Source organism: Telmatherina bonti, assembly GCF_933228915.1.
Source record: "Telmatherina bonti genome assembly, chromosome: 6".
NCBI classification, from domain to species: Eukaryota; Metazoa; Chordata; class Actinopteri; order Atheriniformes; family Telmatherinidae; genus Telmatherina; species Telmatherina bonti.
In genome coordinates, this window is record NC_136624.1 from 30821778 (window position 1) to 30844913 (window position 23136).

The 23136-nt window shown below is 41.7% G+C and overlaps 1 protein-coding gene across 1 annotated transcript; it reads left to right on the forward strand.

Moving 5' to 3' along the window:
• Positions 1-371: 371 nt before the first annotated feature.
• On the forward strand, positions 372-23125 carry crocc (ciliary rootlet coiled-coil, rootletin; the record flags this gene model as incomplete). Its single annotated transcript, XM_079242099.1, has 37 exons — positions 372-428; positions 670-796; positions 883-1025; positions 2142-2333; positions 2408-2491; positions 2599-2690; positions 3483-3648; positions 3768-3874; positions 3975-4202; positions 4458-4548; positions 4646-4732; positions 4812-5024; positions 5983-6182; positions 6270-6452; positions 6959-7103; positions 7213-7359; positions 7741-7971; positions 8614-8807; positions 9457-9584; positions 9732-9901; positions 10034-10213; positions 10386-10520; positions 10638-10781; positions 11420-11658; positions 11739-11898; positions 12051-12218; positions 12298-12721; positions 14823-14986; positions 15102-15222; positions 15309-15472; positions 15963-16178; positions 16335-16559; positions 16638-16787; positions 16890-17090; positions 17173-17304; positions 19748-19921; positions 21406-23125. The coding sequence occupies 37 exons, from the start codon at positions 372-374 to the stop codon at positions 21490-21492; spliced, it is 6069 nt and encodes a 2022-aa protein (XP_079098225.1). The 3' UTR covers positions 21493-23125.
• Between the last annotated feature and the right edge of the window lie 11 nt (positions 23126-23136).

Consider the following 23136-nt stretch of genomic DNA (forward strand, 5'->3'; position numbering starts at 1 on the left):
TCTGTTTTATTTTAAAAAGTTTTATTCCTCCCCTTTAGCTTTTTGTTTAGCAGCTGAACGAATGTGGGGAGTGAGAGCATAGTAACGGAGGTGGAGGGGGTGCACTTTAAAACCTGCTAATCCTGCTGTCCTCAATCTCTGTCTGTACCGGAGGAGGAGGCGACAGGACGGACAAACTCAGCTCCTCTGCGCCTGCAACTTTCTCCGCACATTAAGCGGCAAACAACCACCTCAAGCTCGTAGACTTTTGTCCTTTTTTACACGCAGTGGAAACCGAAACAGGCCTTTTTTCAGCCCGCGAAGACGTCTCATTTACTCGAGTTAATCCTATTTCCCTGGAGGACTTTTAAATAGCTGCCAGGCGCGCCGCGATGAGCGCTGCGGAAAACTCAGACACCGACTCCAACAAGCTGGAGTCTGTGATACAGGTGAGGCTCAGCTCCTCTCACCTGGTTTATTCCATGATGTGCTGACAGCGTGGTGTGACAAATAAAGCTACTCATTTATAGCATGCATGCCTGTGTTTGTGGACAGCATTGTGGACTGTTGTCTCTCGTGGCACAAACGCACTCCATCTTTATTAATTTCTGCGTGTTAAGCTTCTTTGCTTTCTTTCATAACTGTCTTTCATGGTGCTTAGCCTTAATGTGTGTGTTTTTTCTGTATCAGAGGCTGGAGGAGAGTGTTCTGTCTGAGGAGAAGAGGCTGACGGTCCAGGGGCCTTCACCTGATGTCCCCCCTACATCTCTTCCAGCACGAGTGCGAGAGATTGTCACCAAGAACCTCAACGAGAGCAGTGAGTATCCTGCTGTCCATTCTGCTGAATCCACACTTTAACCATCAAGTTTTCTTAAAAATTGTCTTTTTTTTTTCTGGGAGCAGCAGGAGCCATGTCTTCGGTCATGTCGCTCCAGGATGAGAACCGTGTGCTGCAGGGAGAACTGGCAAGGTTGGAGGACCTGCTGGCACACAGCAGGGCAGACAGAGATGAGCTCGCCATCAAGTATGGTGCAATTAGTGAGAGGGTAAGAGCAATAAGAGAAACAACAACTGACTCATAAAAGCAGCAACAGTGTGATGAGATTAGGGTTAAGGTAGGAGGAAAAACTCAGAGACGTTTGATCGTCTTGAGCTGCACTGTTTATATATAAAAGGCGTAATGTCAATAACTCTCCAGGTGTTCTGGTTGGACAGATTTTAAGAGGAACGCCATGGCACTCTCCCTTTTTCTTATTTTCAGTGTTTTTTGGGCCCTCTTTGTCTGAGATTTGCTAGTCTCCCAGGTGATGGGGGCTGGAATGAACTGAAGTGGAATGTTGCCATGGCGTCTGTCGCCCTGGGTTACTGTAAACAGGGGGTTCAGTACAGAGGAGGGGCATGAAGGTGGGTGGCCGCCACTACTCATTTTGGGTCGAACATTTCCAAAACAGCCATGTAGGCTTGGATTCAAAAGCAAAAGCTTTACTGAAGTTACGTTTTCCTTTCAGGAAATTATTTTCTTTTATAACATTTCATTACTAGAAAACAATATTAAACAGTTTTTGTGGCTTTTTAGTGGCGGCTTCCTATGTCCCACTCTCAACCTCATTTAGAAAGGATCTTAGGAAGCGTGACTTTGACTTTTAGTCTTTTCTAATTAACTTATTTCATTAGATATTGCTGCAAGACTTCACTTGTCTCCTTAATGAGACATGGCCACTCTCTGTCTGAAATCAGGTCCGGGCATACATCAAAACATCTTGAAAACATAGACGAGTGTACAACATTAGAGCTGTGATGAGAATCATCTATCAGGACTGTGATCCAAAACGGACATTGATGGTCACAGTTTAAAATGAACTGAGACGGTCAGAAGGGTAGCAAAGCTGTCCAACATCTGTTTCAAAACACTTTGTTTGACAATCAGAAAATTTTAAATGTTCATAGAGACTTGACATGATAAAGTCAGGACTTGAATTTGCTGTGGTAAACATGGCATAAGTAAAATATGCCAAATAACTCAGTGAAAGTGAGCTGGATACAGATACTGGGCTGCAATTCTGTAGCATGGCAGAATTGTGTAGCTCTGTCACCACTTATTAGTTAGTTTCTGTGTAAAACTTTACTTCATCTGCTGCTTCTCATCTGTAATCAAACCACAGTTGGAGCAGGCTTTACGTTTGGAAACAGGCGAGGGCGACCATGATTCACCAGAGTCCCGTAGTCTAGCTCAACAGAATGTGGACTTGCGAAGGCGGCTGGATGAAGAGCAAGGGGCCTACAAGCGCAAACTCACGGCGTACCAGGAGGGCCAACAGAGGCAGGCACAACTTGTGCAGAAGTTGCAGGCCAAGGTAAAACGACTTTAATGTTTTTCTGAAGTGCAGTGAGGCGTATCAGCGGGTGACAGTTTTTACTGCCGCTTCAGGTGCTTCAGTACAAAAAGAGATGCGGGGATTTGGAGCAGATGCTGCAGGAGAAGTCTTCAGAGTTGGAAAAACACAGTGTGAGTGTAGGTGGCTTTGCTAGTTTAATTCATACAAAACCACATAACAAAGACTTTTTTTCCATACCCTGGCTTTTACTTGCATCAGTTCAACATAAGATCTCTTCTTTTAGGGAAACAGTGAAGCATCAAATGGTCGCCATCATGATGAAGCAAGCAGCAACCTGGAGGATGCTCTAATCCATCTGGAGGAAGAACAGCAAAGGTGACACTCATTTCTGAGGAAGTTTCTGCAGATATCTGTTATAAAATCAAAGAAACAGAGAGGAATTCTGCAAAATGATGCCGTCTGTGGTACATTTGTGGTCAAAGTAAACCTGACCAGTTGTAGTTAGGTGACCTTGTGTTGCATGCATATTGTAGAGAGGAAATGTGTGATGGGGGGGGGCCTTTAGCTTTGAGTGGTTTCGCCATTATTTTTTCCTCAGATTAGCTACATCACCTGTTCCTCCAAGAGATATATATATAGATCATTAGAGAATAGTTTGTGTGTCATGTTGCTCTGGATAGCTAGAATAACAAACTAATTTATCATAGTTCTTCTGTAACTTTACCTACTCACAATGGAAAAAAGCATAATCCTTGTCAAACCAGGGCTCTTTGCTTTTTAATTTATAATTTTCTTTCTTGTCTACAGTATAAGTTGACAGCAAGACATTTAGTTGGATATTTGGGGTTGTAGAAACTCAGCAGAGATCATTATTTTACAGCTTTCACCTGAGCCTGATTCAGGCAGCTTCACCTGAGTTATGTTGGCAGGTTTAATAAAACTCAGACAAAAGAGTATTCAGCCTCCACTGCAAATGATTACCCTCTCATTTGTTTTTCTTACATTTCCAACAGTTTGTTTTTTTATCCCGTCTACAAAAACTTTAGAGCATAGATTTCCACAGTGACACATAGTGACAAAACATGGTGGCTTCTTCCTCTTTGACATTTAGTAGGTGTTAATGTTTCTGGTCTAACTGAACCATCTTTTTCATTGTTGTGTTATCAGGAGCAGTAGTTTGTCTGCAGTGAACGCGATGCTGAGAGAGCAGTTGGAGCAAGCCGGTTTGGCCAATGAAGCTCTCAGTCAGGACATCCGCAGACTCACTGCTGATTGGACAAAAGCCAGAGAGGAGCTGGAACAAAAGGAGTCGGACTGGAGGAGAGAAGAGGAGGTGGGTGCTTCTCAGAAAGTGAAAAAATGTATTTACTTTTTTTTTTTTTTTTTTTTTTTTTTAAACAAAAGGGATTCAAAAAAGCAGATTTTTTTTATTCTGTTACTGCCTTCTGCCAGTCTTTCCACAGTTACTTCAGCAGCGAACATGGTCGACTGCTGATGCTCTGGCGACAAGTGGTCGGGTTCAGGAGGCACGTCTGTGAGATGAAGACTGCAACTGAAAGGTACATCCCAAACTCAACAAAAGCAAAAAATGAGAAAAAGTAAAACTCTGCTTGCTCTAATCTCACCCTTTTTCTCCCCTCCTTGTCTCTCCAACACCAGGGACTTGTCAGACATGCGTAATGAGCTGGCTCGGATGTCCCACTCTGCTCAGGTGTCCTGCGCTGGCCTGTCTGCAGCGCTGCACAGCCGGGAGGGAGGAGCAGCTCTGGCGTTGGAGCGGGAAAAAGCTCTGAGGGTTCAGCTGGAGCAGCAACTGAGAGATCGAGTGGCAGAAATGATGAATCTCCAGGCCAGGACTGATACAGAGAGAAGTGAGCTTAACGTCAGGTCAGTGAGTGTGCTGAACTGTGCAGACGGTTTATCAATAGATAGGTTGTTATTCATCATGTAGGTGCTTCAAATGCCTCTAAATGTCCATTAACTGAGCTTCTTTGCACCTTTTAAGGGAGGAAACATGTTTTGTTAAATCCTTAGTGTGACAGACAAAAGTGTAAGATGGTTATCGGTCAGCTGGAGTGATTAGTGAAGGACTGAGTCATCATCCAGGACAGCTAAATACATCATCTGTGTTTGAACTGGCAGGTTGTCTGATGTTGTGCGAGAATGCGAGAGACTTAAAGGCCAAAATGAGGAGAAAGATGGTGAAATTGCAACACTTATGAGGCGTCTTGAGGTGAGAGACCACTCATGAACCTTCTGATGCTTTATTACTGGTCAGTTTCATTAATTTGACTCAATGTGTTTGCCGGTTTTTACTGGTTTTCCTTCAGGAGCAGAGCGGCAGTGATGAGACTGACATGCAGCTGATGAGAGCTCACACTGACACACTACTGGACACAATGCGGGACATCGCTCAGGTAAGCAACGCCCACTTTTTCAACCTGTGCAGTCTCCCATTAGAAGTGGTTAATGCGCCGTGTTTCCTTCCTTTCACAGACACTTCTGTCAGATGGAGAATCATCATCAGAAGCAGATCAGGACAATTCTGTGCCTTCGCTTCTGGCACTGATCCGTGACTCCTCCTCTCGTCGCTCCTCCTCTGCTCGGAGGGCGTCATCCCCTCCTCGAGCATCATCGTTGTGTCCTCTGCCGGACACTGTCCTGTCGTCTCTCCGGTCTGCAATTACAAACAAGACCCTTCAGCTGCAGGTGAAGAGTTGCTTTGTAGCCCTTCAGTGTGACACAGCCATGCAAACACCCACTGTGCAAATGGGTGCAATTTAATCTGAGATGTTCAAAACGTATCTTAGATTGGGACTTTGAGAATGCCATGCTGTCTATGTTTTTTTTTTTTGCTTTTTCTGTTTTGCAACAAGCTTTGCGAACCTGGATTCACTGTTCTGTTGGATGATGCCTCCATCACCAATTTTCTTATGTTTTTAAGATATGCCAAAAAATTCCAAGGCAGACCTTCTTTTTTCATTCTTCCATCTAAACTACTTGTCATAGTCCACAAAATTCCCTTACAGCAAAATGGCAAGGAGCATGATACTACCCTCACCATGCTTTAAAGTAGGTAGGTGTTCTTCCGTGTGTCATCTTTACTCCTCTAAGCTCTTATCATGAGAAACAACTTAAGCTTTGTCTCACGCAACTGTGATACCTTCCACGTGAGGATTTTTGTCCATCTTTGCAAACTGTTGCAAAGATTAAAGGTGTCAATTTTTTAAGAGGAAATCCTTTCATAGCTGCCATCTTCTCTGTCCACGATGATGGAAAACTGTCTTGAGAGCAGAAAGTGTCTCTGCGTTCATGTCATGGCGGACATGTTCACCGCTGGTTACTGCGTTGGTCCCGACCATCCGAATGGATGATTCTCAGCTGAGCATCACAATTTGGAAGTTGTTACACATCCCAATAACTTTGGTAAATCAGTAATCCTCTTTCCTGGATCTCCACTGAGCTTCTGGGACATTTCCATCGTGATGCGAGTGGTTCAGTCCAATTATTGCCGACAAAAAAACCCAACTAATTTTGTTTTGCCACTTTGTAACTCTGTAAACATGATAAATTGTATTCGACCTATGGATTAAAATGTTTGTTCTTGTTGTTCTTACTGTTTGCATGTCATAATATCATGGATGGTCTCCAATGGACTTGCTTTCAGGAAGCTCGAGGTCGCCTGGTATCTGCTCAGTCCTCTTTACAACAGTTACGAAAGCAGCTTTCAGAGTCTGATTTGGCTAAAAGAGAAGTGGAACAGCGCAACCAGGCCCTGCAGCGAGAAAGGGATGCTTCTCAGAGAGAGCGGGAGACTGCACAGAGAGAGAAGGAACGTCTAAAGCAGGAGAGAGACACACTGGCCAGGTTTTTACCCATATCACTTCCCACAGCCTGCTCCCAAACACCGAATCATGCATAATCATATCTCTGCGATGTGCTCCCTGCTTGCAGTGAGAAACTGAACTTGGAGAAAACTGTTCAGGCAGTGCAGAGCAGCAATCAGATCCTGCAGATGGACTGCGAGAAGCTTCAGCTGGCTGTGGCGTCTGCACAGCGAGAGCGAGATCATGAGAGGGAAGAGAAAGAAGCTGCCATGCAGGAGAGGGAGCGGGCAAAGGCAGAGACTCAGAGGATGTAAGCAGGCTAATTGATAGAGATTAAATTAATGTGATGTGGAGACTAATCCACAAAGTTTAGAACAGTCAGCGTACCTCATGCCCAGAGGAGGCTTTCCAAAAGATCTCGATAGGCTTCTTGCACTTTACCACATCACTACTGCTTCTCTTTATTATATCATCACCTGTGTGACCTCCTCCTCAGATGATCCTGAGCTTTTCTGATTCTTTTTTGACACAAAAGCTTTCAGGGAACAATATACTGACTTTTTTGTGTTGATTTGACCTACTTAGCTCCAATTCTTTGAAAAAGTAGCATGCACATGTCAAAATTTCAGCAATAAATGATGAATATCTAACGAGAGTCAATATGAAATTTTTCAATCTTACACATTTCTTAAATTAAGAAAAGCTGCATCTTTTATAGTCTTGTATGAAACTTTATTGACTCCACTCTCACAGAAATTAGCTTTACAAAACACATTATGTTTTACACACGTTACAATGTTTGTTTCCCTGTTTTAGACAGAAGCAGTGGGATCAGAGCGAGAGTCGAGCCTCTGCTCAGCGTGGAGAGTTATCTGTGGTGAGGGAGACTCACCAGCAGGGGGAGGTTGAGAGGCAGCTGCTGGAGCGGGAGAAGGCGCAACTGTCTGAAGCACTTGCTCGGGTGAGGAAAAAGTAACTCCTTCTCATTAAACTCCTGCAAAGTTGACATTGTGTATTCTTATGGAGTGTACTTCCTTTGCTTTAACCTTGATTTTGCATTTCCCCTGTAGGCGGAGAGCAGCAACACAGAGCTGTCTCTGCAGATCAGCCGGCTGCAGTCTGAGGATGCAGCTCTCAGAGACTCCCTGGCAAAGATGAGTAGCATGAATGAGGGGCTGGCTCAGGACAAAGTGGACTTAAACACCTACATCCTCCAGGTTAGCTCAAAATGAACTTGACTGCATTTGATCATTTTCTGTTTACTGGGACGTTTATACTTGCTCCAATAATTATGTCCTGTGTTTTTGTGCAATTTCTGCCTGTAATTAGTACAGAGTCCTTGTTTTATGTAGTGTTTAAGAACCTGTACATACAAATTGAAAATATAAAAGTTAAATACAGGAAATTAAAATCCTGTCTCTGTTTCAAAGCCTTTCCCATTGGTAGAAAGTTACAAAACTGATCAAATGCAAGTGTGTATTAAAACCATCTTAATTACAGCATCATGTATACTTTCTAGCAGAGTAAGTAGTTGATGAACAAAACATGTTCTCACTGTATTTACTATAAAAGATGTCATTCTTACTCCTGTCTAAAAGCTTGAGGAGGAGAAGTCCCTCTTGCAGACTCAGAAACGTGAGTCAGAGCAGGAGAAACTAACCATCAGGGATGAGCTGGTCCGACTGGAGCAGGAGCGGCTGGAACTGGAGTCTGCCCGCACCACACTCCATCAGTCACTGCAGGATGGCGAACTAAGCCGGGTGGGGATGGAGGCTGAGCTGCAGAGTCTCAGGACAGAGAGGCTTAAGCTGCAGGAGAGAGTCACCCAGGTAGACACCAGATGGTATTACAAAGTAGTTTAGAGCAGTGATTCTCAAACTGGGAGTTGCGAGATCATTTCAGGGGGTCGCCAGATAATTATAAAAAATATATAAAGCCTACATTAATCACAGAATTTGGAATTTTATAAGGGAAACCATTAATGCAGATATAGATATGTGAGATTAGTACCTTAATGTTTTTTTTTTAAACACACTAATGCATAAACAACAAGGTTAGAATACACGCCGTAATAAAAAGCTGAATTTGACATTATCACCACAATAAAAGTTCATTTTGGACATGTAGGTAATTTGTCACTGCGGTTATCCAAAACCACCAAAAATCCCTTCATACTTCTTATTTATGAAGATTCTGATCGTTTTTCAAGCTTACATTAAGAGGATGGCTACAGGATGATCAAATTTGATGTATCACATAATAAATCACTCAGTCATGAGGTGTGGGTGGTTGTGGGTGGTTGTGGGTGGGGGGCACCAACGTGTAATCTTGCAGTCACAGCTCAAAAGGCTTGAGAACCACTGGTTTAGAGAATGTCTTGGTAATGAGGTCACAGGAGTGCAAAAAATCTTGGAGCTTTTTGTCAGATTAATATCAAATAGAAATGTAATCTTTCTACTTTCTCCTGGCAGCTTTGTGGCGAGGTGACCTCCCTGGGTTCAGAGTTAAGCCTCATGCGGGGCGAGGGCCAGAGGAATGAGGTGGCTTTAGAAGAAGCTGGCCGTAGCCGAGCTGAACTGGCCCGAGACAAAGCAGCTCTGGTGGTTCAATTAACGGCATCCGAGAGAGAAAACACAATGCTGTCCGAAGAGCTGGCTGCTTTCAGGTGTGGCTGGTGTTTAGTTTTTTACTTCACGCTTACCTGTTTTCAAAAAAAAAAAAACTAAATTGTTTTTCAGGCATGTGGTGTCTTTTTAATTATGGAAAGCTTACATGATGTCTTGTCTTCGTTTTTTAGTCAGGACCCTGACAGTCAAATAATATTTACTGGTAAATGTCGCTATCAAATAAAGACAAATCCGAACTGGATGCATTCGTTCTAATGGATCTTTTTTAAAAAGGCATATTAACCAGATTTGAACAGATTGAGTCATGAAGCTCATAAATAATGCTTTGCAAACTTCCATTCTTCCATTGTTTCCCTTGTAGTTACTAGATACATAATTAAAGGTGTTTGTTCTGTGGGAAATAGCTGATTGTTTAAACCTAATATAAGCCTATAGAAAATCCATAATTTCAATCACTCCTGTTCACTCTTGATGTGATGCACCGTGTTTGAACAGCAAATCTGGTCTTATGCATGACCCTTGATACACAATCCAATCTTGCTTGAAAAGCTAATTCAGCATGTGTAGCATGGCTGTCTCCATCACGTATGAAGTTACATCAGCATGGAGTCAGGACAAATGATAACTTTGTTGCACATCTCATCTCTGAGATGGCTTATTTGTGAACGTTGCATGTGTGAGCTGCAGGTCAGAGCGGGAGTCGCTGGAAACAAGTCTGTTCGATGTGCAGCAGCAGCTTGTGCAGGTGGAGTCTCGCAGAGAGCAGCTGGAAACAGAAAACCAAAACCTCCGAGTCCGCTGTGAGACTGCTGCAGGTGAGAGATGATGAGAGAGCACGTGGAAGAAAGTGGTTGAACACAAAAGATCTTCTCTGTTTGTTATAATAAAAGATAGGCTGTCAGTAATATGATCTTGTTTTTATGCGGTTTTGCATCTTTGATCTTCTTGGATGGGACTTCCAGCTGAGCTGCGGCGTGTACGCTCAGATGGAGAAAGTGCGTTGCTCCAGGCTGAAAAAGAGAAAAAGGCCGTGGCTCAAACACTCAGCACTGTACAGCAGGAGGCTCAGCAGACTTTACGTAAAACCATCTCTGAGCATCAGGAGGAGGTGGAAAGACTGGTGTCGGAGAAGGTGGGCGGTTTAATGTTTGAATGTTTCTTTAAGTGCTATTTTTATATGTACTTCTGTTTTTTAAAATGCTTTTCATTGAAACCATCGATCATCTTGCCAGTTAATGTCTTCCCTGTCTCCCCTGTTGAGCAGGAAGTTGTGCGGCACAGCTTGCAGATGGAGCATGAGACCACTCTGAGGAAACTCAGGCAGGAGATGGAGGACCACCTGCTCAGGACGAAAAAAGAAAGAGAAGAGCTGCAGGATGAAATGAGGACTCTGCTACATGATCGAGATCAAAGTCTTCTGCAAGCCGAGACTGAAAAGCAACAGGTCTGATCCGACTCCATGAGTTAGGCAGCTGTTCAGAGTTGTGGAATCATGCGTTGATGTTATACTACTGTTACGGGATGGGAAAGAAGTCTTAGCATGAATGCAATTTTAACCATTCAGCTTTGTGGTGCTGAGTATCGAATAAAAGTAGCAGATTTTTGTCTGTTTGTAGGCTCTTTCTCTGAAGGAGGCAGAGAAGACAGTTTTGTCTGACAGGATTTCCAGCCTGCAGGCTGAGCTGTCCTCAGCAGCCCTGGAGGCTGAGCGGATGACCAGAGAAGCAGCTCTTTACAAAGAGCAGGAGCAGGTGATGAATGAGAGCATTGAGATTTGGATTTCTTATCTTTTTTTTTCAGCCACAAAACGCAAGAAATGCAAACTGAACTGAACTGACCCCCCCCATGTTGTGTTTTTTATTTTCCAGATCAGAGTTGGGGTTCTGACCAGTGAGCTTTTGGAGCTTCGCTCTCAGCTGGAAGATGCAGCCTCTGCTCATGAAAGGGAAATCCACAGCCTAAGAGAAACTTGCACAGATCTTCGTTCACGTGCAGATATTGCTCTCAAAGAGGTAGATGATCCAATGTCAGAGACCACATAGATATTATGTAGGGAAATTTAGTAAATCTATTTTTGATAAATGATTTGTAATGTTTAAGATTGTTGCATCATAAAAAAGATCCAAATTACAACATTATCACCATTATATTTTACAGATGGTGTAATGTTTTTATGCTAGCACTAACTGAGGTTTCTGGTTCGATTATGTGGTAATTTTCTAATCTGAAGATGAGAATGTTCCTATTTTTATTGAACAACTTTTTCTTTACAGTTCTGCCATGAGCATTATTGTTCTACTGATGATGAAACCACGAGCATTCATGTTAGCTAATGTGAGAGATCTTTAGCTTCCTATAGGCTACCTCATCTTCGTTTGGGACCTCTCAGGAATGCACGGCAACAACAAAACCTTTTTGTCTCCTTCATTTGCACACATGATGCATTATTCCTTTAAATAAAACAGAGATGTCAGGTTTTATAAAGACACTTGACTTATAGATGTTATTATGCACATAAGAACTCAAAAAAGCCGCCCAACTCTCCAAGACCCATTAATGAGGAGCATTGAACACCTCCATATTAGAAGATTTATGGTTTTTTTTCTGTCACATTACTTAACTTTAAACAAACTTGTCCTCTGCCATCCAGTTGGAGGAGTACAGAGCTTCTCTCTCTGCTACTGAAGAGAGCCGTGACCACCTGAGGAGGGACATGCTAGAGACCGAATGTCGTCTCAACCAGACTCAGGACTTATCGGAGAACTACAGAAGAGAGGGGACGGAGTTACGTCGTAGCCTCTGTGATATCACCAAGGAGAGAGATGCTCTGAACCAATCAAATACTCAGCTGAGAGAAAGTCTACGCTGTGCGGAAACAGAGAGAATCAGGTAAACAGATGAAAGAAGATGAATGGAGGGATGGAGGTCATTTGTTTACAGTGAATGTGTGCGTTGTGTGCTGCTGTCAGTGTGAAACGGCAGTGCGAAGAGAAAGAGCAGAAGCTGGCAGTGCTGGAGGAGAACTTTTCGTCCACTCAGAAGGAGGTGGCGGAGCTGCGCAGTTGTCTGAGAGAAGTTGAAAGGTCACGACTTGAGGCTCGACGGGAACTGCAGGAGCTCCGCAGACAGGTCAGGCATGTTGTCAAGGTTTCACACCTTCGCTGCACTTCATAGCTTTGATTTACAGGTTTACATTTAGTCTGCAGGGTATTTTGGAAATCTATTTTGACATATTAAGATTTTTCTCTCCATTTGTGGTGTTTTTGCTTTTCTGGTCTCAGCTGAAGGTTCTGGATGGGGAGAAGGAGCAGAAAGGGAGGGAGGTGGCAGAGCTCCAGACTCGGCTGTCGCTGGAGGAGCAAAGAGAGGAAGAGCGAGCGAAAGAAACTTTCATCCTCAAACAGAAGCTCACTGAATCTGAAATAATCAGAAACTCCCTCAAGAAAGAGGTGAGAGTGGATCAGAAAGACAGGATTTCACATAAAGTACGATACTACAGTGTATCACAACTCTCCATCTTTTTCGTAGCTCTCTATGACTCAGAAACGTTTGGTGGAGTCCGAGTCGGGCTGGCGCAGCTGCGAGCGAGAACTGACAGCTCAGCTTCAGGAGGCACGCGGCTGCGAGAAGAAGCTCCAGGATGAAGCCAAGAACCTGTCGCTGAGAGCTCAAGCTGCACAGGACTCTGCTTCTCAGTCCAGCCTGCAGCTGAGCGAGGCACAGGGACGGCTGGCTGCCACGGAGGCGGAGCTGACACGAGCAGAGGCCGCAAGGCGAGATCTGGAGTTTCGTCTGAGCAGCCTCCAGTCAGCACTGACACGAACGCTGGGCATCGGAGCAAGCGGCAGGGGAGGCAGAGGGAGGAGCCCGGGAGGGAGCTCCACATCACCTGGCAGTGTGTCGCGCCATCATAGCGTCTCACCTCTTCGTTCCTCACTGTCACCTCCCAAAGGTGAGAATGAAGTGGTGTTACTTTTCCTCTCTTACCATCAGTACTTCTTTGTTCGGAAGGATGTTTATGTGGATCCCTGCTATGGCAGCCTGAGGGATGTTCAACACAGAAAGGATTTTTAAAAAAAAAAAAAAATTTTTTATTTATTCATTTTATTCAATAAATCAAAATATATTTTGACATTTGAACATATCTTGAAATTAAATTTGAATGAAATAAGGAGCAGCAGAAGTAAAGTCTTACATTACCTGCCCCCTTTTTCACCCAAACATCAGTACAGCATATAACCAAACAGACCAAAAAGTTTATATAAGATGGAAATAAAATAATTATGCAGAATAAAAAATAATAATACAGAACTGAATCAGGTACATGACTTCTCACAAACTAAAGCCATTTTTCTTTTTTTTTATTTCCCCATCATTTTCTTGTGACATCCAGTTTTACAACTCATTTTTACTCATATCTTACAACATTGGACGTAGTTTAATTTTCATATTCTTCATAATATCTGATTAATAAAACTTAATTATTTCACCTTTTAAACAAGACTTTTGATGGTAATTCTTTCTCTTCTTGGACCAAAACATTCTACAAACTGACTCCTTTCACTGACACACATTGTTCCTTTAATTTTGTCCTAAAATACGGTTTCCTGAAAATACCCACATTTTTAAGTGAATAATAACTTTCTCTCCCTTAAAAATCTTATTTGAATATTTTCTGGTAACAGATTTTGATTTTCTTTAAACAAAACAAGTAAAATGATATAGTTAGCTATTTCTTGAAGTTTCAACTGCCTATTTTGCACAAATAATGGATTTGATGAATCACTATAAATGCTTCCAGTTATGATCCTAATGGCCCTTTTCTGCAGAATATATGCAGGCTGTGTAAATGTTTTATATGTACTTCCCCATACCTCAATAGAATATGTCACGTACGGAATAGACAATGTATTATATAAAATATACAATGTAAATTTCTTTCTGTTGACTGTGTTGAAAGGCTTCAGTGGCTTTTTAACACAATTTCTTGTTAACTTCTGGGTGTTTTTCCTTTCCACTTGAGAATTTGATACATTGTTTGACATGTTTTCTGGTCGCTGTAGTATTAAAACAAATGCAGCATCGATTTAGAGACAAGTGGTAAACATACACAGCTTGGGCAAAAAAAGAGTTGCCAGCAAACTCTACTAACCCATTAATCTAACTGCAATACACCACTCAAACATCCGTGGTTTAAATGAATAAATAAAAAAAAATAGTATAATAAATAGATCATTATTATGACATCCATGAATTCTGTGCTGCTTATGTACAAATAGGTTGTGGAGAAAAACAGGCTGAACAGAGACCGGGTCTTCCAGAAGAACACTGAGGCATTTGCAAACCAGCTGAGATGCAGTCTCTAGATTGTGTCTTCATCTGGCTTCTTGTAATGTGTAGGAGCAGCGACATCATGTAGAAGAAACTCATTCTGGCGGATTATATTCCCAATTTGGTTCTTTCTGTCACTGCCCATAGCTAATGATCACAGGTGAGGGGTGAACATCGATGTCCACAACTTTGCCATTTAACCTGGAAAGCTAATGGGGTTTTTTGCTGTTTTTTTTTTTTTTTTACAGATATACCACCACATTATCTTATCAGTTTATATAGAACATGAGTCAAATAAAGAAAGGAAAGGAAGATCTATCTATATTAAGTAGAAGATGTATTAAGTTCTTATTCATAAAGAGAACCTGGTGGTGGTGGTCGAAAAGTCATTTCCACACAAATGTTACATATCGCAGAAGAATCAAATGGGTTTGAGCATATTCCCAAACTTATTTAGCCAAGTGCTTCAACAGTCAGGATGCTGTAAAATGATTTAGTTACAACATTACCACTGAACATAACACACTTATTTCACAAGCAAGTAATATTTGTGGTACTTATTGGTCAGTAAAATGGTGTCTCTGCTGTATTAGCTTTTTTTTTTTTTTTTTTTTTTTTTTTTTTACTTTGCTTTTCTATTTTTCATGTTTTAACATAAATGAAAAAAGTATCAGATGTGAACACACAAAGCAGTGGTATCCTTTTTTATTTGCTTCATGCAGAATGCCGAGGAAGCACACCAGACAACACTTTAGGCTCTGGAGCTGCCTCTCCTGAGAGAGGCGACACGCCGCTGCCTCTCGTTCAGCCAGAGCTCGACCCTGAAACTCTGCGAAGTGGTCTCAGAGACTTCTTGCTGGAGCTGCGTGATGCACATAAAGAAAGGGTAATCATACCGCACAGACCTAAAAAAGAATGCAATGCATGTTATAGATCCATAATGATTCAGATGTTTAGCTTTGTTTGGATTGTTCAAGTCTTTGTTAAATGATGATTTGCAGGATGACGCTCGATGCCAGCTGGGGGCCGTGCAGCGGGAGCTCGAGGAGCTGAAGGTGGAACGGGACGCTGCTCAAAGTCGCCTCACTCAGCTGCAAAACTCCTTACAGGCGTGCCAAGAAGGTCTCAAACATAGACACATATAAAGAGGCTTGAGCTTGAACTTTACTATTGGCTGTGCTGATGCCTGTTATTATATGTGCCTGCAGGGAAGCGTGGACTTGATGAGCGTCTGACCACCACTCAGATTCTGCTGCAGCAGCAGGAGGAGGTGGTGAGAAGAGGAGACAGAGAGAGAAGAGCCCTCACTGACAGGGTGAGGGATTTAGAGCGATCCCTGCAGGCCTCTGATACGGATAAAAAGCACACTCAGGTAAACACAGGCTTGTGCAATGCGTGCATATGTGTAAACTCCATGTACTTGTATCGTCACTTGCTCAGCGGTGCCCACTGATCTGCCACAGTCACCATATGGCAACAGTCAATATTTGAGCCATATTTAGATTTGGAGGTGTAAGCTCTCAGGATCTGTAACAACAGCAGATGCCACACACAGTGTTGCTGATCTTGTGGAGTCATGTCAGCTTTCCATATGTCTGTTCATAATGCCTCCCTCTCCGCAGAACCGTCTGGATCACAAGATAAGCAAACACACAAATACAATGTCAGGCTAAAGTGTTGATGTGAAAATTTAAACAAAATTATGTGGAAGAGCAGAAAATTTCAGAAAGTTGGAGCTTCTTTTTTTTTTTTTTTTTTTAAATTCTTCTGACTTAGTAACCTGTAAAACCCGTCACCCCAACAGTTCGACTAACTAATAACTTGCAGTTACCGTGGTTACTGTCCTCCCTCCATCGCTGCAGGATCAGTTAAATAAGCAGCGTGCCGCTGAGATGCGTCTGGAGGCGGAGAGAAGGCGCCTGCGGGAGGCGCTGGAGGCAGCTGAAGCCCGAGCCACCAGAGTGGAGCTGGGAAGACGCAGTCTGGAGGGGGAGCTGCAGAGACTCAAACTCAGTCTGGTAGACAGAGAGGCCGACAGCCAGGCCTCCCAGGAGCGCCATGACTCTCTGCTCAAACAGGTGCTGTGAGCTGATACAAGTCACGTGACTCCTAATCAGTCTGATTTGAATATTTGGGCACATTTGGAGCAGTTTTGGTTGTTCTGAATTAAATTCAATGACTTCCTCTGTTTGGATTTCTGCCAAGTTTACTGTTTTTTTTCTTGAAAACTGCAGGTGGCGGAGGGAGAAGCCCGTTTGTCTTTGCTGCAGCGAGAGGTGGAGAGACTGAGTCAGGCTCTGCTTAAAACTCAGGAAAGTGAATCTGCACTCAAAGAGAAGACAGCGTCTCTGAATCAGAGCCTCCAGGAGGCGGCGGCGGCTCACAGTAGCTCGCAGAGTCGTCTAGTTGCTCTGCAGAAGACGCTGAGTTTGGCCGAACAGGACAAAAGGCTCCTTCAGGTGAGTTTGTCAGAGGTAAGATAAAGGGTTGTGGATGAGAAGAGACTAAGGATGAGATGATACTTTTGTGCCGTTTAGGAACGGATGGATGAAGCTCGTGCATCCTTAGCTGAGGCAAAAAGAAACATGGTCATCCTCAGTGAGCGTGTGCAGAACCTGCAGAGTGAGCTGAACCAGAGCGAAATGCGGCGAGAAGAGCTGGAGGCCGAGCTCAGCAATGCCCAGGAGGTCCGAGAGACTCAAGACATTTTACATATCAAAGAGGATTTTCAAAATAATATTTTTTTAAAAACGGTGTTTTTTAAAAGATGTTTAATTTGTCGCCGTTAGGCTCTGCGCCAGCGTTCAGCGAGTCTCATAGAGGCTCAGCGCAGCAGCCAGTTAGCTCAGACAGAGCGGGCCGCTGTGGAGGAGCGACTACGTGGGCTGCAGAGAGCAGTGGCGATGCTGGAGACAGAGAAAAAAGATGCTGAGAGACAGGCTGTGAGGCTGGAAAAAGACAAGAATGCTCTGAGGAACACACTGGACAAGGTTCGTACTGGATCCTCTGCACAGCAAACCTTTCGGCTATCTTTTTCTTTTTTTTTCTTTGTAAATTATTTCCTCATTTTAGGTTGAACGTCAGAAGCTGAAGTCTGAGGAGGGCAGCATGCGGCTGTCTGCAGAGAAAAGCCGTCTGGATCGCTCCCTGAACACAGCTGAACAGGAGCTGCAGGAGGCACAGCAGCAGATACTGATGCTACAGGTGAGGACGGATGACCATAGACCCTCAGCACAGTCAGGACCAGAGTCCGAGCAACACAGCCTGCAACAGAATTAGTTTTCTTAAATCCATCTTAAATCCCATTTAAACATCCATCCATCCATCCATCCATCCATCTGAGGTTGGGCTGTGGGAGCATCCGCTTAAAGTGGAACTATTTTGTGCATTTCAGGCTAATTTATTTTTATTTCTGGGATTGATCGAGTTATTGTCACAAATGGCTTTATTTACTTCAGACCGACCCTCTCCGTAGGCTGTCAGATCAGCCTGCGGGCAAAACGAGTGGATTTATCCATACACACATGATCTACTCCCGCCACTGCACTACATCGGGAGCGCGCACCGCAACTGCTTTCGCCGTCATTGTAACATCTCATAAACAGAAGGATTAGGCTAATATGAACTCAATAAAAAAAACAAAATACAATGTCAACACATAGCATCCAGCCCTACATGTTGGAACCTGAATCAGACCCTGAAAACGAAGTGGAAAACAGCAACCCACAGCAACGAATGCAGCAGGATGTCTCTCTTTGGTAAACTCACCAGCCATCGTTGGAAATAACTTTATCCCACGTTTTCCACCCGCCTGATGTATTTGTACATGCCCTTGTTAACCAGTAGAAGGTAACCAATCACCGAACCTTATCCCCCGGGACGTCACAAGGATTTCGAAGAAGAAAAAACTCTCTAAAACGACGTGTTTTTCGTCACCATGGAAACCGAACAGAGAGACTGCTGGAACTCAAACTCAAACTCAAACATGCGTTTAGGTGATAAAAAAAACAGTGCCGTTCACATGTCTGATGAGGATTCAACACTGTAACACTGTAGAAAGCTCCGAAAATTCGACGTACCATAATAGGACCCCTTTAAACATAGAAGGGTGTCCTGGGGTCTCCTCTGGATGTGATGTACCTGGAACATCTCACCACAGAAGCATCCAGGAGGCAATCTAACCCAAGCTACTGCATCTGGCTCCTCTTGTTGTGGAAGAGTGCCCTTCAGATGACTAAGCTACTCACCTTATCTCTAAGAGAGAGTCCAGACATCCCGTGAAGAACACACATCATGATAAATGGATAGATAGATGGATGGAGAGATGGATATGCAGATTTGAAATGAGCTCCTCTGTGGTGTCGGTGGCAGCATACAGAGGGTGGCTGATCACTATCTTCAAGGACAGTTCCTTGTTGCACTCCCGTGCTGCTGGTCTCCATGTGTGACTACCCACATTGGCTCTGGTCCTTCTTGAATACTAAAGACCAGCACAGAGCCCTCATCACTGTGGACACCAGTCTGCCTTTTGATCTCATGCTTCATCCTTCACTGATGAACCAGACCCTAAAAATCTTGAACTCATCCATTTGGAACAGGATCTCATCCCCAACCTGAAGACGACATTTTGCATGCTGAAGATGATTTTAATGAACTGTAGGAGAAAATTAAATGTTTATCGTCAGAAATGAAGACCCTAGTTTGGGCTCTGAATGCTTGGGTAGTTTGTGTATTATTATTTTCAGGCTCTATCAAGGCACAGCTGACTGTTAAAAGCTGTGAGACTGTTTCTACTGAACTGTGTTTACACAAAAATATTGTTGAATGAAAAAAAATACCTTTCTTTAATAGATGTGGTGGATTTCAGTTTTGAAAACTGGGAAGAATTTTTATCTTCTTTTTCCTCATCTGCACATCACCACTGTGTTTCACTGTGTTGAAAATAATATTGGGGTGGTTTTTGGGTGGCTTTTGGGTGCTTTCTTTTTTTTTTTATCCACCACAGAATGCCATTATCAAGCAAAAACCTAAAGCCGCTGTGGGTTTCAGAAGAATTCTAAAACAGTGATTAAAGTTGTTTATTTCAGGCGAGTTTTACATCTCAGACCATTTTTTCCTCATTTAGTCAGACTTTTCCCAGGCTGCAGGGTGTCTGTAAAAGAAAAAAAAAAAAAAAAGCATTACATTTCATTTACTTGAATAGTTCCCACAGGGTCTTTAGGGGTACTGATACAAGTGGTTGAAATATCTGCTGCATCTTAACACTTAAATATGTCATTAACATAACAGTCTATGGGGCTTAAACTGGAGCTTGTAAATCTTTTGCTTGGAAAAACAAATCTGAGATCTTTCTTCTAATTAGAATTCAGTGTACTGATCCTCATTTACATAAATTTATCAGACTATAATGTTACTTGGTCAACATTTTATTGGATAAATGATCTACTTTTCCGCAACTTGAGAAACTTGTTTTTTTTACTTTCGTGCTGGCCTCTACCTCTGCTTCTCCAGTGTAAAGATCTGGCTCTATTATTTAAATTTTTATGTATAAACTGACCTTAAATTTGGTATTCCACCTCACATTTATCATTTTCCTCCCTTTCATCTTTAGTTTTTTTCCCTCTGTGTGTTTGTATTTCATGAGTAGACTCAGCTGGCTGAGACGGAGCAGTCACACAGTCTGTGTGAGAATTTGGTGCGGCAGCGTGACGAGATCCAGCGGGAGGCAGAGAGACTGAAGACCAGCTTAAGAGATGTGGAGCGAACATTGGGCACCAGAGAGCGAGCTAACCGGCACCGGGTCAAAGGGTTGGAGGAGCAGGTGAACATTATTTTTATCCGATTTATCAGCTGCAGAAGTTTGGTTTTATAGCAATTTATTACTAGAGATGTCCAATATTATCTGCTGATAAACATTAAAATACAATATTGTAAATTATAGGTATTGGTTTTCTACTTTTTTAATGAGGTAACGTTTATGTAACTTTTATATATTATTATCAAACTCTTCAGCTAAGTCTCCTCTAATTCAAAAGGACAAAATACAAGATATGTCAAATGTAGTTTTCCAGATATCCTTGTTTGTTTAGCACAACTCCCTCCAAAAATATAAGTATTGTCACGATTGGTGGTGGAGGTGGTAAAGACCCAAATGTGGAGCCAGAGATTCAAAATCAGGGAGTTTTAATTGCTGAATACTGATGGGAACACATGAACATAACACAAACATAAGCAGACACAATGGACTAGCGATGAGAACAGAAACCGAGTAATGTAGGGAAAACAAACAAGACACAGGTGAGGTGAATGAACTAAACGAGATCAGGTGAATCTAATGAACAGGAACAAAGGCTAAACAAGGAACAAGGGAAGTAAACAGGGAAGACCAGAACGAAAGATACAAAACAAGAAACCGGAACTAAAAAGACAAAACATGCATTAGATTAGATTAGATTAGATATTTCTTTATTTCAGACAAAATAACACAATTTAATCAACAGGTTAAAAAAGTAGCAATTGTTATAGAGTCCAAAAAAGAGCAGGATGAAGCAATGCTTATGTATTCCTGCCCCCCTTTACAATTATATTCTTTTGTTCCTTGCATTTGTTTAAATAATCCCTTAAATAGTCTGTTTTCTTTTTTTTTTGTTTGTTTTTTATGACAAGTATCAGTTGATATCAGTATAGGAAATTAAGAGTTGGACAAAATCGGATATCTTTACAAACGCCATGATCAAACATCCCTATTTCTCACCAAATACAGCTACACTTATCAACAACACCATTAAAAGTTAAGTACCACTGGCATTATTTACTTTACTGTATTCAGACAATTAATATTGAGTCTAGTTTCTGAGTGAAGTTATCAATGCTGCTCACATTCAATTTATATCAGAAAATATGTGATCTATGTTAAGACTTCTATATTGTTCAAGTATTGTAATATAATATAATATAATATAATATAATATAATATAATATAATATAATATAATATAATATAACTAACCAAATATTAATTCAGAAATAATTTTTGATTATATATTTATTGTTCCAGATACCCACAAGATAATTATATAGAAGCTGTCGAGTGTAGTTGTCTGTTCTTGTCTATCTGACATAACGGATGTGTAGGAATTTGCGGTAACACATGTAAGACAGTATTCATTCAGCAAACTGTGTGGGTCTGCTACTTATCTTGTGAACTTAACACTTTATTTGTAGTTTCAAAACCCTAAATAAATTACATCTTTGAATTACAACATGTGTGATAACTTTGATCTTTTTCATGTTGTAACTACGGCAGGTTTCCACTCTGAAGGAGCAGCTGCAGCAGGAGATGAAACGGCGGCAGCCTTCGCTTCCTTCGTCTTTACTGTCAACAGGGAACTAAAATGGACCAAAACGACAGTTTCTGATTCAGGGAACGTCCTCGCATCACTTATGTCTCATAGAAACTCAAACCCATATAAATGTGCTCATAACATGTTCTCCTGTGACAGTTACATTAGTTTATTGATATTATGAAGAGTAATAAACACTGAACTGCTGCAATAATAGCTTTCCAGAAAACACCAGCAGTCTGTTGAAACTAGCAACTACTTGTACATGGTCCTGGATTAACATCTTTTCTAAGTGTCATACCCAGTTTTTTTTGTAAAGAAATCCAAACAAGTCACAGCAGGAATTTGGTTCAGACAGTTTGAAAATAATAGCTGGATAATGAATCTGAAAGTTTAGCAGTTTAGTTATGCTTTAGTTGTAAAACACCCTAAAAAATAAAATAGTTGGAATGAATTATTTTCTCTTATCTTCGATCAAACTGAGGGAAGAAAATCCTATGGCTTTTATAACAGATTAAATTCTTTGAAGCATGAGCTTCGCCAATAAAAAATTATGTTTTTCTTCTCTGAGGTCCCACTTTTTAAAAAAAAAAAAAAATAAATAAAAGATTGAATACTTTTTGCTATTCTGTATGATAGATTATCTATCTTGAAAAATAACCTCAGCATCACCGAACCTGCTGCTGACTGAAGAAATTAGAAGTCTTCAACATTTCAATGTGCATCTGCTACAGAGATAATGATTTCCATCTCTCCTAATTTTCACTCCATTTCATTAGTGATGGTGAAAATATGTTGTTTTCCTTCACTTCTCACATCATCTCTTTGCCCAGTTGGATTTATAATTCAGGACTTTTTCTCTTAGGCTCCCTGTAACCTTGTTTTTCTTTTGTTTCGGAGTTAGAAGTGGCTTACATTTGATGTTTTTGGACATAAATCCTTTTTTTGATCTATACATTTCTTACTGTGTGGTCACAAACATCAACTCCTGTTTCTACTCTTTAGCTGTTCCCTTTCATTTGTTCTGCATTTTCTGTTTTCAAATCATATTACATGTTGACTTTTACCTTGTCCTGTATGTTTCCCCTCTCCCATTAGGTTGCACTTCACATTTTAGATACAGCTGACTGGGAATGACCAACTCCAGAGTTTTAAAATACTTTCCAGTGTTTCGACTGACTCCTCTGTTCGTGGGACAATGTTTCTTGTCAATCAGCTCATTTAAGTCCACAAGCACTCTCATTTAACTGCAGACTTATTTGCACAGTTAGACTTGTGCAGGTCTTTGTTTTAGGAATGGAAATTACAAGGTAATTATAAGATATTTTTTTCCTCTGGTACTAAATAAAATCACAACAGTTTTGATTTTATTTCAGTTTGTTTTAGGTATGTTTTACAAAAACCAGGATTTCAGCTGTTAAGTGAAATAGTTTTGTGTCATTTAGGTCATTTGCTGCATTTACACTAAACAAAACAGCTGAATGAAGAATGGTGATACCACATGTTTTGCCAGGGGATGTAACAGAATAAGACTGAAACTGAGTCTTCATGCTGTGCGGGTGCCAGGAAATAAACGTAATGAAGGAACTGCACTGTTTACTCTCTGAATAACAGATGTTGCTGATTATGTGATTAGGAGACACTTTTTATACGGTTTAAAGAGCGCTGGCAGTCGAGTGTTGTAGTATAATAAA